The 12,691-nt window shown below is 41.0% G+C and overlaps 1 protein-coding gene across 2 annotated transcripts; it reads right to left on the bottom strand.

Annotated features, from left to right (window-relative positions):
* Positions 1–213: 213 nt before the first annotated feature.
* Positions 214–5,851, bottom strand: LOC135607552 (glucosamine inositolphosphorylceramide transferase 1-like). Of its 2 annotated transcripts, none has more exons than XM_065099493.1 (5): positions 5,554–5,851; positions 5,057–5,393; positions 4,816–4,938; positions 3,039–3,206; positions 214–2,246 (listed from the first exon to the last, which is right to left on the bottom strand). In XM_065099493.1, exons 2-5 carry the CDS (start codon positions 5,306–5,308, stop codon positions 573–575), a joined length of 2,217 nt encoding a protein of 738 aa, XP_064955565.1. In that variant the 5' UTR covers positions 5,309–5,393; positions 5,554–5,851; the 3' UTR covers positions 214–572. The 2 variants fall into 2 exon arrangements, with proteins under 2 accessions (XP_064955565.1, XP_064955563.1); XM_065099491.1 differs by having other exon boundaries at positions 5,057–5,389.
* Between the last annotated feature and the right edge of the window lie 6,840 nt (positions 5,852–12,691).

Genomic DNA, 12,691 nt, shown 5'->3' with positions numbered 1-12,691 from the left:
AGCAATGGATGATAAGATTCACTTGGAGGCATGCAGATCATGGAGTAGACACGATGAGAAATCCAATGCATACTCTGCAAACAGTATACCATCTTTTTTCTATTATGAAAATAATGAAGCAAAAACAAATAACACAACGGATTACAGCAAAGAAACAAACTATCGGAACAAAGCAAAAGCATCTTAGAGCTAACTAATATCACAGGAAAGGAATGAGATAATCACTGATAAATTGCAAGCAAATGCTTCAATGGATTACAGTTTTCTACAACTAATCCATAATACAAACACTGCTAGCCAAAACAAGATCACTCCACTGAAGAACTTAACATCTGTTTGCAAAATGCTATTTCACAGGCCTAGCTTGGTTTAGTTAGTCCTGGCAAGGCCATCCTCGGTCAGGTATTAGTTGCTCATCTCAAGCGATGGTACACGACGGTTGGTCTGAATAACAAAATCTTGCTTCCAGAACATGATAGAAAAACTTCCCATAATTCTAGCCATGGGCTATTATCAAAAACATCATTACAGATTCAAGGATGTATGCTTCTGTTCCCCTTCAACACCACTGTCTATCTATCCCAACCATCTGGCCTACTAGCAAACTCCCATTTCAAGGGTAGAGGACCATACAAAGCTGAGAATTTGGACAAGCAGCTTGTTCTGATGTTGTAGTGCACCTGGGTGTTACGACTAATTGCAGCAGTAGACAGCTTAGAGGTATCAATAGCCCAGGCAGGATGAACATATTCCACTGTCCTCCCCAAACTTGCGTTTGCATATAAAAAGTTCATCAGCAAGTCTTCACAATTGAAAGACCGGTCGACAAAGGTTCTTCCTTCTCTCGCTTGCTTGCTCCAATATTTGTTGAAAGCATATTCACTGTCCATAAAAGCAGCACCAGTCAGTATTACATTGTAACCGTTTTTCCCCCGAGCATATCTCTCATTTCTATATTGCAGAGGGCTGCCATCCAGCAGTCGTGGATAGAAGCCGACAAGTCTTTCGGGGTTCTCCCTCCAGACCCTAAACCCTTTCTCTACATCATTGCATGTCATCATTATATCATCATCCAGTTCAAGAACTGCTCTGGTCTTAATCAGAGGGTCCACCTTGAACCTGTTGTTGAGAGAATTATGCTCTTCCACCCGTATCCTCACAGGCACAGCAGAATCAAACTCATCCACTTTTGGAGGGTTTCCTTTATTCCAAACAACTAGTATTTCTCTTACAGATTCACATCGGGAATAGTGTTTGACATAAAGCTTCAAGTTCCAAAGCCGGGCTTCATAAGTCATTGTAACCATTGTAAATTGAGAGTATTGACCTCCAAAGATGTAGGCCTCTTCAGCACCATTGCCTCCCAATAGAAAATGCACAGACATGCACACAAAAGCTATGCCCACAAGAGCAAGGAAGCTCAGAATGAGCTTACCAGAGCATGTTTTAAGATTTATTCTTTCTCTGATGGAAGATCCATATCTGCTCATGCCGGAAATGTATCTCCGGGCTCTCAAGTTTATATACGGATGATTCCTGAGCCAAGATGTTTCATTTCTCCTACTAGATGTCATGCAACAGTTTGGAGGAAAATTACAGTTTACTGCACCAACTAAGAAGCCTATGAACATAATCAGTAAAATGAGCAGCAGGGTAAATGTGCAGCCCAGAAGAAACCGCATTGTGGAATCACCCGAAGGGACTCGGTCCCCATCCATAACTGCAATCCAGTTACCTGATGGGAGCTGCTGCATATCTAAGTGGTGGTATCTGATGCCATTCCAGGCATTTCGATCTTTCTTTGGTTCTTCAATCCCCAGCTCGACAGGGACCTCCTTGAATTCCTCTTTGCTTAGTTTTTCAACTTTGTAAACTCGGACTTTTCGGCCATATGTCTGGCCACAGTCCTGACCCAAGCGATACAAAGAACCTTCATATATAAAGGGTCTTCCCCCATTTCGAGCTCCCAAACTTTTGTCGGCTCGGTATATAGGATTCCTCGGATGTTGCTTCCAGGGGCCAAGTGGTGAGGTGCTGTACCACACCTCAAGCTCCGCATTCCTCTCAATGCCAAATCGAGTAAAATCTGAAGCAAAGAGCCAATAGTATCCTTCATACTGGATTAATGAGGCATCTATTAGAGGTTTCCTTATGAGGACCTTCTCCAGTGTCCATTTAAGTGGAAAGTTTACCGCTCGATAAAGTCGAAGATCTCCTTTTCTGTTCCCCTCAGGCATCATATAGATCTGAAAGGAACTTCAGATTGAATGTCAGATACATTAGCATTGTTATATGGATAAGTATAGAACATTCCTGTGTGCAACTAATATCTTAATTATTGTTGTCAGGATCTGATGGTTCGAAGATCCAAATTTTATCATCAGGATAAATAAGACCATAATTGTAACAAATAATTTCATACTGTGTGAGTTGATACCTAACATGACAAGATTCAAGTTGACAATCTTATTCTTATACCAACCAATTGTGTTCTATAATACATAAAAATATTTTCCATGTTTTAGAATGAGTTGTTCGTAAAAGAAAAAGTTTATCAGATTTCCAAAAGAAAATTAGGATGTCACGCAACCTTTTAGAATAGATTATCAAAATTTACTGCTTTTTAAAGGTAAAAGTTAGATACTTTTTTTATTATATTTGGATTTGATAACAGTTCCCAAATTTTGACCAAAAATGATGATGTATTGAATCATTTAAAAGAGCTTAATTAAAATAAAGAATTGTGAGCATGTTATGGAAGATTTGGGAAAGTTGCACTGAGTTTATTCTCATAGAACCAATAACCGTGTTACATTTACAATTTTTAGACATAATTCTTTCCTATTATCCATTCATACAATTTTGAACTAACTCATGTTGTTCCGGTATATTCACAAATGTTAGAAATATTAAAGCATAAAAAATATATATAAACAAATCTTAGATTCCATGATTCCTTTGAGACTAGATCCTGATTCTGAGAGCATTAATCTTATTTATTCTGTGGAAAGCTACAAATCTCAACTTGTTTTGGATACCTGGTTCTGGTAGCTGAAAACAAATGGGTAAGACAAATGCCAGTCCTCCCGTAAAGCAATGCCCAGAAATTCCCATGTGCCACCTTGGTCAAAGCTTCTTGCCACACCTATATTACCTTTCATCATAGTGGTACTTTTTGACTCAAAGAACAAGTACAAAATGGAATCCTGAACAAAATGAACAGCATCAAATATAAATGTATTCATGCAACACTGAAAAATCATGGTTAGAACATGAAATAAATTCATGACAACCTAAAAGCATATATGTACAAAGTCAGGCCAGAAAGGATCATTTATAACCCATTTTACCAGAGCTTGAAATCATAACATAATGCAAATCAAAGCACTCCAGGGAATAAGTAACACACTCAACAACAAACCGTAAACACAAAAATCATGAACTCCTTAGAAGTCTAAATTCGTCTCACATGAAAGCAACATTAAGAGGCACAACAGCTTCCATGAGCTTATGCAGCTGACAGCATGATATAACAGTAAGAGTTTTTGCTTTTGAAAAGAGTAAGAGTTTTTTCTACTCTGAACACATAATAAGAACAATAGGGCAGCAAGGAAATGGACAGGACATGCCCTTCAATCCGAGCAAACATAAACAGAATACCAAAGTCACCATCTATATGAATAAGCCATCTCCATAGTTATACCTGGGGTGCTCATTAATAAAGATATATCAAAGAATTGCATATGAGCTTGCGATAAGCCATCCACAAATTATCAGCAGCATGGGCTAGAAAAGATTTACTCAATGTACCAGGTCAGCAGCCCAGTTTTAGTCATCTTGGATATGTCACAAATTGTTAAAATACCTCTCTATGTTCCAAAATATATAATCCAAATTCAAGTCTGATTCGAATTTCTCTCTCAGCAAAGAAATCCCAGAAATGCATTATTTTTTTCAAAACAATTTCAAATCAGATTGAAGCACTTGAAGTCAGGTTAGAATCTTGACCCATTGTGGATGCCAGGACAAGTCAATCAGTTATCAGCATTTTCACATAATGCATGATCAAGTATCTGTTATTGGAGTTGCTTCTCCGTGCTAACCCTCGGATCAAGGGATCACTCAGAGAGTAGGTTATGTTTTAAGTGTAGCCCATAAATTATGTCTTTAAATGTGTCATTAACATCAACATATCTGTGAGCTTTATATCACAGGTGGGGGTAGAAGGAAAAGAATTTAACATAACGAAGTTAGATATGATTATTCATGTAAAGAAAAAGATGCCCTTATATCATGCTACATATTGCATGCTGCAAGTTACTATTTTCAGCAGATAAAATGCAACCAACAAGATGCGAGACATTAATGTGAATATTATGGTTGCAATGCGATATTCAAATAGTTACAGCACTAAAAGTCCAAAGAACCTTCACTTAGAACATTGGATGAGACATCTGAGAATGGTCCACACATAAATCATTTAACATCACTTTTGAGGTTGGTCCATCGAGGTCACTTGTGGATCCTAACTTAAATATAACCAAAGCAAATAATTATCCAACAAAATTATAAATTGAAAGGGGCATTGTTCTGTGCCAACTTAAATACATCAATGGGATCCTTGCCTCCTACTTCAAAATATTCATGTCGTATCTCATGCTAAAGACAATATCGAAATTTAGCAGTTCAGATCTTGTGATCAGAAGTAGAGGATTCAACTTGACAACTAATACGTCCACAATCCAAATCTCTCTACCTTTTTTCTCCCAAACAAGAATAAGGACGATGGCAAGAGAGAGAAGAGGGGTTGCCAACCTGAACATAGAGGAATGGATCAGCGACGAAATTGGTTGGATACCCCGCATTCGACGGCGACGCACATGTTAGCACAGGGTTCGCAATCGGCCACGCCGAATTGTTGGACTTGTTGTTACCGTGCTGCTTTCTCGAAGAACACAATAAAAGATTATAAATCATCGATTAGGATGAAAAAAGGAGCTAACTTCACAAATCAGACATGGATACACATTAACAAGACGGAATCCGCGGAACCCACCAATTCGATGGGGGAAAGCGAGAAGGGGCTGCTTCCATAGTACACGCCGATGGACCAGGAACCCTCGCTGTCCGGCCCGCACCCGTCGACAGCCAATACGGGGGGGCGGCGGGAGGAGGAGACAACGAACAGGAAGAACGCAACGGCGACGATGCCGGAGGCGAGGAGGGAGCTGAGGAGAAAGGAGACCGCAGAGGGTGAGCAAGAGAGGAACCCCGTGGCCGCCAACCTCCACCGGATCCGCGGCGCCATGAAGCCGCAGCCGCAATCCCAGACAGCCCTGAAGTTTCTCGCCCTTATTCTCCCCACCTCCGGAATCGGAGCCCTCGCATCCTGTCTTCAGATGGGAGAAAGAATGGGTATAAGAAAAGCGAGGAAGAAGAAGAAGAAGCCTGCCTCGAATGGGAGCTGGCAGAAGGGGGAGATCAATAAATGCGGGTGGAGGAGAATATTGAGCATAATTTAGATCACGAGGAGGAAGTGGACGTCAGACGAACCCAGGAAGCAGACGATGAAGAAGAAGAAGACGGCGGCGTCTGTGGACTTCAAATCTTGAGTAGAAAACGGACAAAGAGAGAGAGAGAGAGAGAGAGGCCCCTCAGCTTTGCAGATTGGTTAACGCACGAGAGAGAGAGAGAGAGAGACGAAGAGAGGCACCCTTCCGCTTTGCAGATTGGTTCACGCATGGATGGATATTGTGACGGGGGCATTGAGGAAGGACAATAGTGAAAAGAAGCCCCAAAATAATCGGAGTCTGATCTAACTCAATTATATCAAGAATCTAAGATTTCCAATATGCTGATGCCTCAGATCTATTTTTTGGACATCACATAGTAATATACAATAGAGCAGACTGTGGAACATGTAATCCCAATGTGCATTTTATATTTGGTGTTGCCTATTTTAATTAATGGCAACAAAATCTGACGCCCACCGTGTGCTGTCACGTTGGTGCACGGGTATTCGAGATACTGATGCAGAGCAATGCTTCAATCAAAAGGAATGCCGCAACTTCAATCGCACTCAAATTCTTTGACACATAGATGAGCTCAACAATTGCTGCACCTGCGAGGTTGCTATAATTGGGGACGCAGTGACACGAGCATCAGACGAAATGCCTTCGTCGTTGTCCGTCTTTCATGTTTGCGTTTTTCACCTTATCATTATATGCCCGATCACATGAATTTCATCTCTACATTTTGTCTGAAGATAAACTTATTAGATTATATGATTGATAAGATATATTATAAATCTATTTAAATTTTAATTCTAATTTTTAGTAAATAAAAATAAGTTTTAATTATGATGAAAATATTTAGAAGATAAAATTGATGAAAATATCTTTCTTAATTATTTATCTTAGACTCCCTGCTCTCACCTATAAATGGATAGAATCTCTTACAACTCAATATGATATGTCATGTGACATTAAGTTATATATTGAGAGATAATATATTTTCTCTCATCTTCACTTAGTTTATATTCTATTATTTTTAGTGGTCTAGTGGTCTATGATGGATATGAAGAGAAGAGAAGAGAAGATGAGTCTAGTTTTCCTTTTAGATCAAATAATTTTTTTTTTAATAACATCAAAGGTATGCAATCCTAATATTGATATATTATTATTTGATTTCGATTCTTGCATTAAAGTTTTTTCGCATAACAGAAATATGATTATAGTTTTTATTGTTAGGAACGAATCAGCACTAAGAGGGCCCGGGGGGTGAATTAGTATAGCACATAAAAACAACGGTTTTGAAAATTCTTCATATGATGAAAAATCATATTGGGAAAGTACTTAACTTGAAAGCATATGGAAGCATAATGAATAAGTAAATAGATCAGTTTGCAATATGTAAATGATAATAATAGAAATACAAACCAAAGAAGAACACGCCAATTTTATAGTGGTTCGGTCGTCCGACCTACATCCACTCTCGATACCTCCTCCAATGAGGTCATCGGCTTCCATTGTTGATCTTTCTTGAAGGGCAAAGATCAATCATCTCTTTACAGAACTTTAACAAGTGGCTCACTCTCCTTTTACAAACTTTCACACTTAAAAACTATGGAGGTGAACTCTCAACTTTTGCAAGCTATTTCACTATAATTTCAGATCAGTTATTATCACTTCTCTTACCTTACCAGTTGAGAAGTAAGGGGTATTTATAGTCTCAATTGACTTCAAAATTGGAGCAAAAAAAGATCTCATCCCGGGTTTTCCGGGTCCTAATGGTACCATCGCTTGTGCTGGGCGGTACCACCACCTAGTCTGGTGGTATCACCGCTTGTGCTTGGCAATACCACTACCCAATCTGGCGGTACCACTGCCTAACAGAGTTTCGGAGACTATGTCTAAGCGATACCACTGCCTGACACTACCATTGTGTCATGGACTTAGCTGGTTTCACCTAAGTAGTGTGGCACCCTTGCGTGTCCGTTTGCAAAGATCAACCTCCCCGAAGCTTTCCATGGTCCCTTAGGACCCACAAAAGAGAAAACAGGTTAAAAAAAATACCTCACTCGGGATCCACAAGCAAACATTTCCGAAAATACTTCATAGACAATGCAAATTATAAACAGACTTTACAAGCACTGAACAGTTGCACAACAAAGGATCAAAATGATCCATTACAGACCAAAAATCTCTCACAAGTGTCCACATGACACAACCTTTATTTACAAGCCTAAAGCAGCCACCAAACCCAACTAAAATGGGACTATTAAGCCTTCAACTATCCCTCTACATGCTAGGCAAAGCATGAACATACCAAAAGACATGGACATACATAAGCATTACATCAAACATCCTATTTAGAAGTTTGTATGTGATAATAATAGAAATACAAACCAGAGAAGAACACACCAATTTTATAGTGGTTCGGTCGTCCGACCTACATCCACCCTCGATACCTCCTCCATTGAGGTCATCGGCTTCCACTATTGATCTTTCTTGAAGGGCAAAGATCAATCATCCCTTTATAGAACTTTAACAAGTGGCTCACTCTCCTTTTATAAACTTTCACACTTAGAAACTATAGAGGTGTACTCTCAACTTTTACAAGTTATTTCACTATAGTTTCATATTAGTTCTTTTCATTTCTCTTACCTTACCGGTTGAGAAGTAAGGGGTATTTATAGCCCTCAATTGGCTTCAAATTGGAGCAAAAAAAGGTCTCATCCCGGGTTTCCCGGGTCCTAGCGGTACCACCGCTTGTGCTGGGCAGTACTGCTACCTAGTCTGGCAGTACCATCGCTTGTGCTTGGTGGTACCACCACCCAATCTGGTAGTACCATCGCTTAATAGAGTCTCAGAGACTGTGTCTAAGTGATACCACCGCCTGATATTGCCACTGGGTGGTATCACCGCATGACACGGTCTCGGAGATTGTGCCACAACGGTGTCATCTGTTGGGTCACTATTTGGGCCTTGCACTTGGCCCAACACAACCCAAACTTGGGTCCAATTGATCCCTAATTAAGTTGGCCCAATTTCAACCCAATTATATGTTAACTACGAAATTTTAGATATTTACTAAGCTAAATAAGTCCGTAAGTCTATGTTTCTTCCAACGAGTTTCCGGCAATCTTTCGGCGAACTTCTAACGATCTCTCGGCAATGTTCCAGTGGACTCCTAGCAAGCTCTTGGACTTCATGATGATCTTCTTGGCGAGTTCCAATAAGCTTCTTTGGCAAGCTTCTGGACTTCTCGATCAATTCCGGTAGAACTTCTGACGAACTCTCGAACTCTCAACGAAATCTCGTTCTTGACTCCGGGACTTCATTTTGCTTTATGTCTTGCTCTCATAGTTAATCCTACATACTTAAAACCCACTTCGATTTAGACAATTATTACAAAGCTTGAATCAAGTGTTGTCCAGTTTGTCATTAGTTTATCGACTCTTCGTCCGATTATTCGATGCATCGTCCTCTCTTGCGGCCTATAGCTCAATCGGCCAGTTGACCTCCGCAACTTCGATTTCCTTAGTGTAATTTTCTCTCTTCTTGGCCCAATGCCCAAATCCATGACCCGAAGCCTTCTGTCGATACGTCGATCGATCCTTCGGCTCGACATCTAATCTTCTAATATATTTTTTTCCAGACCAACATGATTCTTCCTACTTTAATTATCTCTCCTTGTTCGAAGCTTCCTGTATCACTCAAAATGTAGATCAAATCATAAGCACTATCAATTGGTTTTATCATCAAAATTCAAGATTCAACATTTATGCTTATAATTGGTATTAGAGTTATATTTTAAAGTTAAATACCTTAAATCATAATAGTATGTCAGATTTAATTTATATTTTGATTTGTTTGTTAGCAACCTTTGCTTGTAAAAATGTATGATTCAATTTTGATTATATGATGCTTGAATGATTCATTTATGTTCTCGATCTGCTTTCTTATCTCATTCATCTTGTTCAATCTTTAAATTTATTCCTCCATGCTCCTTGCCTACTTACAACGCGAGTGGAACTACGACAAAAATATTTTACATATATTTGTTCGACAGGCTACTGTCGATAGCATGCTATCAATTGGAGCACTGTTAAGAGCGTTGGCCTTCATTGGTTATTAGCTCAACGATTGTGCAGTTGGCAGCATCGTTGCATGCAGCAACGGTTCGTGTACAGCAGCCTAGGTAGCAGAAGTGTTGCAACGATGTTGCTGCATGCGATGGTTGCCACCGTGGGCAGCAGCTGCCATGGGTGGCATTGTTGCTGCATGCAGCAATAGGATTCGGTCATAAGTGGCACTATGTACATAGCGGTGGCACGATAACATCGACTACATATGGTGGAATAGGAAGGTAGCATTGCCCTTGATCGATGACGATAAGGATGTTAGGATCAAGTTGGTACTAAAAGAGGGGGGAATGAATTAGTACTTTTGTAAAATCATATCGGTTTGAAAATCTGAAATTCGATGAAAATTAATATCGGAAAGTGTTCATAAGCGTAGTGAAAGCATTCATAAGTCAGTAAATTAGTTTGAAATATGAAGATGAAAAGTTTAAAGTAAATGCAAATCAGATTTATAGTGATTCAGTCGTTGTGACCTACATCTACTCCCAATTCCTTTTCACTCGAGACTACTGGCTTCCACTATTGATCTTCTTTCCAATGAGCGAAGATCAATTACCCTTACATTCTTTCTTTTTTTCACAAGTTCAGAAGAGGACATTTACATCTCTCTTTTATAAGTGTTCCCTCACAAACCTCCCTTAGGACTATCACTAAGCTCTTGGAGGAGGGACTCTATACTTAAAAGAGTTTTATAACCTTAGAATCACAGAGTTTTTGCTCTCTTTTCGTGTGTATTCTAAACAGGAATTTATAGGGTATTTATAGACCCCAAATGGTTTCAAAACTTGGAGCCAAAATTTAAATCCTTGAGTTTTTGGGGTATAGGTGGTACCATCGCCTGCACTAGGTAGTACCACCACTTTGTCATGGACAAACTTCTAAACAAGATGTTTGATGTAATACTTATGTATGTCCGTGTCTTTTGGCATGTTCATGCCTTGTACAACATATAGAGGAGCGGCCGAAGGCTTAATAGTCTCATTTTAGTTGGGTTGGTGGCCTCTTTAGGCTTGTAAATAAAGGTTGTGTCATGTGGACACGTGCGAGAGATTTTCGATTTGTAATGGACCATTTTACCCTTTGTTGTGCAACTATTCAAAGCTTGTAAAGTCTGTTTGTAATTTGCATTGTCTATGAAGTATTTTTCGGAGATGTTTGCTTGTGGATCCCGATTGAGGCGTTCTCTCTAACCCGTTCTCTCTTTTGTTGGTCCTAAGGGACAATGGAAAACTTCGTGGAGGCTGACCTTTGCGGACGGACACGCAAATGTGCCGCACGACTTAGGCAAAACCAGCTAAGTCCGTGACAGATGGTATCAGAGCAGGACAAGCACTCATAGAAACACTTAGCATGCAACCGTGGGGGACCTAGCGGGGCTGCGTTGACGGCAGTCAGCACACGCGCGACCGTTTGGGGGAAAACGGGCATGGAGATGTAAGGAAAAGGAGTCGCTCGGAGGAGCGGGCATCTGACATTGGCATTCAGAGGAATGGCCAACCCTTCGTGCAAGAGGCACCATGAGAACAGGCAAGCTTAGAAGAATGCGAAGCGCACAAAGGTTGGGATTGTTGAGTTTGAGCTACGGCTCAACGTTGACAACCATACTTGATGGTGCTCAAGGCAAGCGAGGCGCTTGGTAAAGGATGAGACCATGCAAGGTGGAATAAGTTGCTCAGCGATCGAAAGAGTTATGCAAAGCTCACAGAGGTGAGGGGAATTGCTAACTCAAAGAATTCGGTACTTATACATGGGCTTCTATGCGGACGATGGAATGTTCGTGGCCATCCCAAGGTGACCGAAACTCGGCGTCATGGAGCATTGAAACTTTCTCTTCGGCATGTGAAGGATACGTCCGTAGGAGGCTGAAGTGTGTAGTGAGTTCAGCATGTTGCTAGGCCTTGAGTGGTGCAGCGGGGGCTGTATTGACATGGAGTTGCAATCTAGCAAGTGCGTTTGCAGGAGGCAGAACAATACACATTTTGTTCAACAGATCAGAGTAGTCCAAGGGGATGGTGGTCTTCGAAACGAAGAGAGATGTTGCTCCAATGGGACAGTTATCCAGGAGGGATAAGTCCCGGCTCTCTAGAGGGAGAATCATGTGGGATGGACTTCACATGTTGAGGAGGAGTACCTCAACAAACAACAACTCCACGAAGCTCAATGGACTAAGCAAGCGGCGAGGAGTCGTCACATGATCTCGCTTGAGAGAATGCATTGGTGGATGCATTGCGAGATCAAGTGGGGGAGCGACCCAAAGCAACTTAAATGAAGGCACACTTGGAGTCAATATGGATATCAGACTCAAGGGAGGGCTGACCCATGGAATGGTGGGCGCGAGGGCCACCATCGACTCAATGCAAAAATGAGGAGTGGAGCAACTTGGGTGTAACTTGGTGAAGTACCCAAGCCGTATAAAGGGAGCCAACATAGAAGTTGGAACATGGAGCGGAGGCACAGTGCTTTCCTTAGACAGAGGTTAAGGACATGTGTTGAATCTCATATTTTGATGATGAAACTACTTGATATATGTTTATGATTTAATCTGCGTTTTGAGTGACGCAGGATGCTTTGATCAGGATAAGACAATTAAAGCAGGAAAATCATGTTGTGCCGGAGGAACATGTTAGAAGATTGGACGTCGGGCCAGTGGATCGGTCGACGTATCGATAGAAGGCTTCGGGCCATGGCATCGGGCCAAGAAGAGCAAGTATTGTGCCAAGGATATCGGAGTTACGGAGTCAACTGGCCGATTGGGCAATAGGTTGCAGGAAAGGACGATGCGTCGAAGAATCGGACGAAGCATCGAGGGACCAATGACATGCCGGATAACTTGGTTAATTGCTTAGGATTAATTGTCTCGATCAAAGTTTTGTTTTAAGTGTGCAGGATTAACTACGATGGAAGAAAGACATGCAACAGGAGTTGCGCCGGAGTCAAGACAATGATCACGTTGGGAGTTCGAGAGTTCGACGGAAGTTCGGACTGTCGTCGGAGGTTCTGAGGGAACAAATCCGAGAAGTCCATGAGCTTGCCAAAGAAGCTCGT

The sequence above is a fragment of the Musa acuminata genome, chromosome BXJ2-3 (assembly GCF_036884655.1).
Source record: "Musa acuminata AAA Group cultivar baxijiao chromosome BXJ2-3, Cavendish_Baxijiao_AAA, whole genome shotgun sequence".
NCBI lineage: Eukaryota > Viridiplantae > Streptophyta > Magnoliopsida > Zingiberales > Musaceae > Musa > Musa acuminata.
The sequence above is the reverse complement of the archived record's forward strand: the minus strand, read 5'-3'. Positions and strand labels throughout refer to the sequence as shown.

Coding starts and splice junctions, on each gene's coding strand:
- LOC135607552 (XM_065099493.1), bottom strand. CDS start 5,308: ATGGCGCCGCGGATCCGGTGGAGGTTGGCGGCCACGGGGTTCCTCTCT. Junction 4,939..5,056: donor CGCTTTCCCCCATCGAATTG/GTGGGTTCCGCG, acceptor TCGAGAAAGCAG/CACGGTAACAACAAGTCCAA. Junction 2,247..3,038: donor TTTTCAGCTACCAGAACCAG/GTATCCAAAACA, acceptor AGTTCCTTTCAG/ATCTATATGATGCCTGAGGG.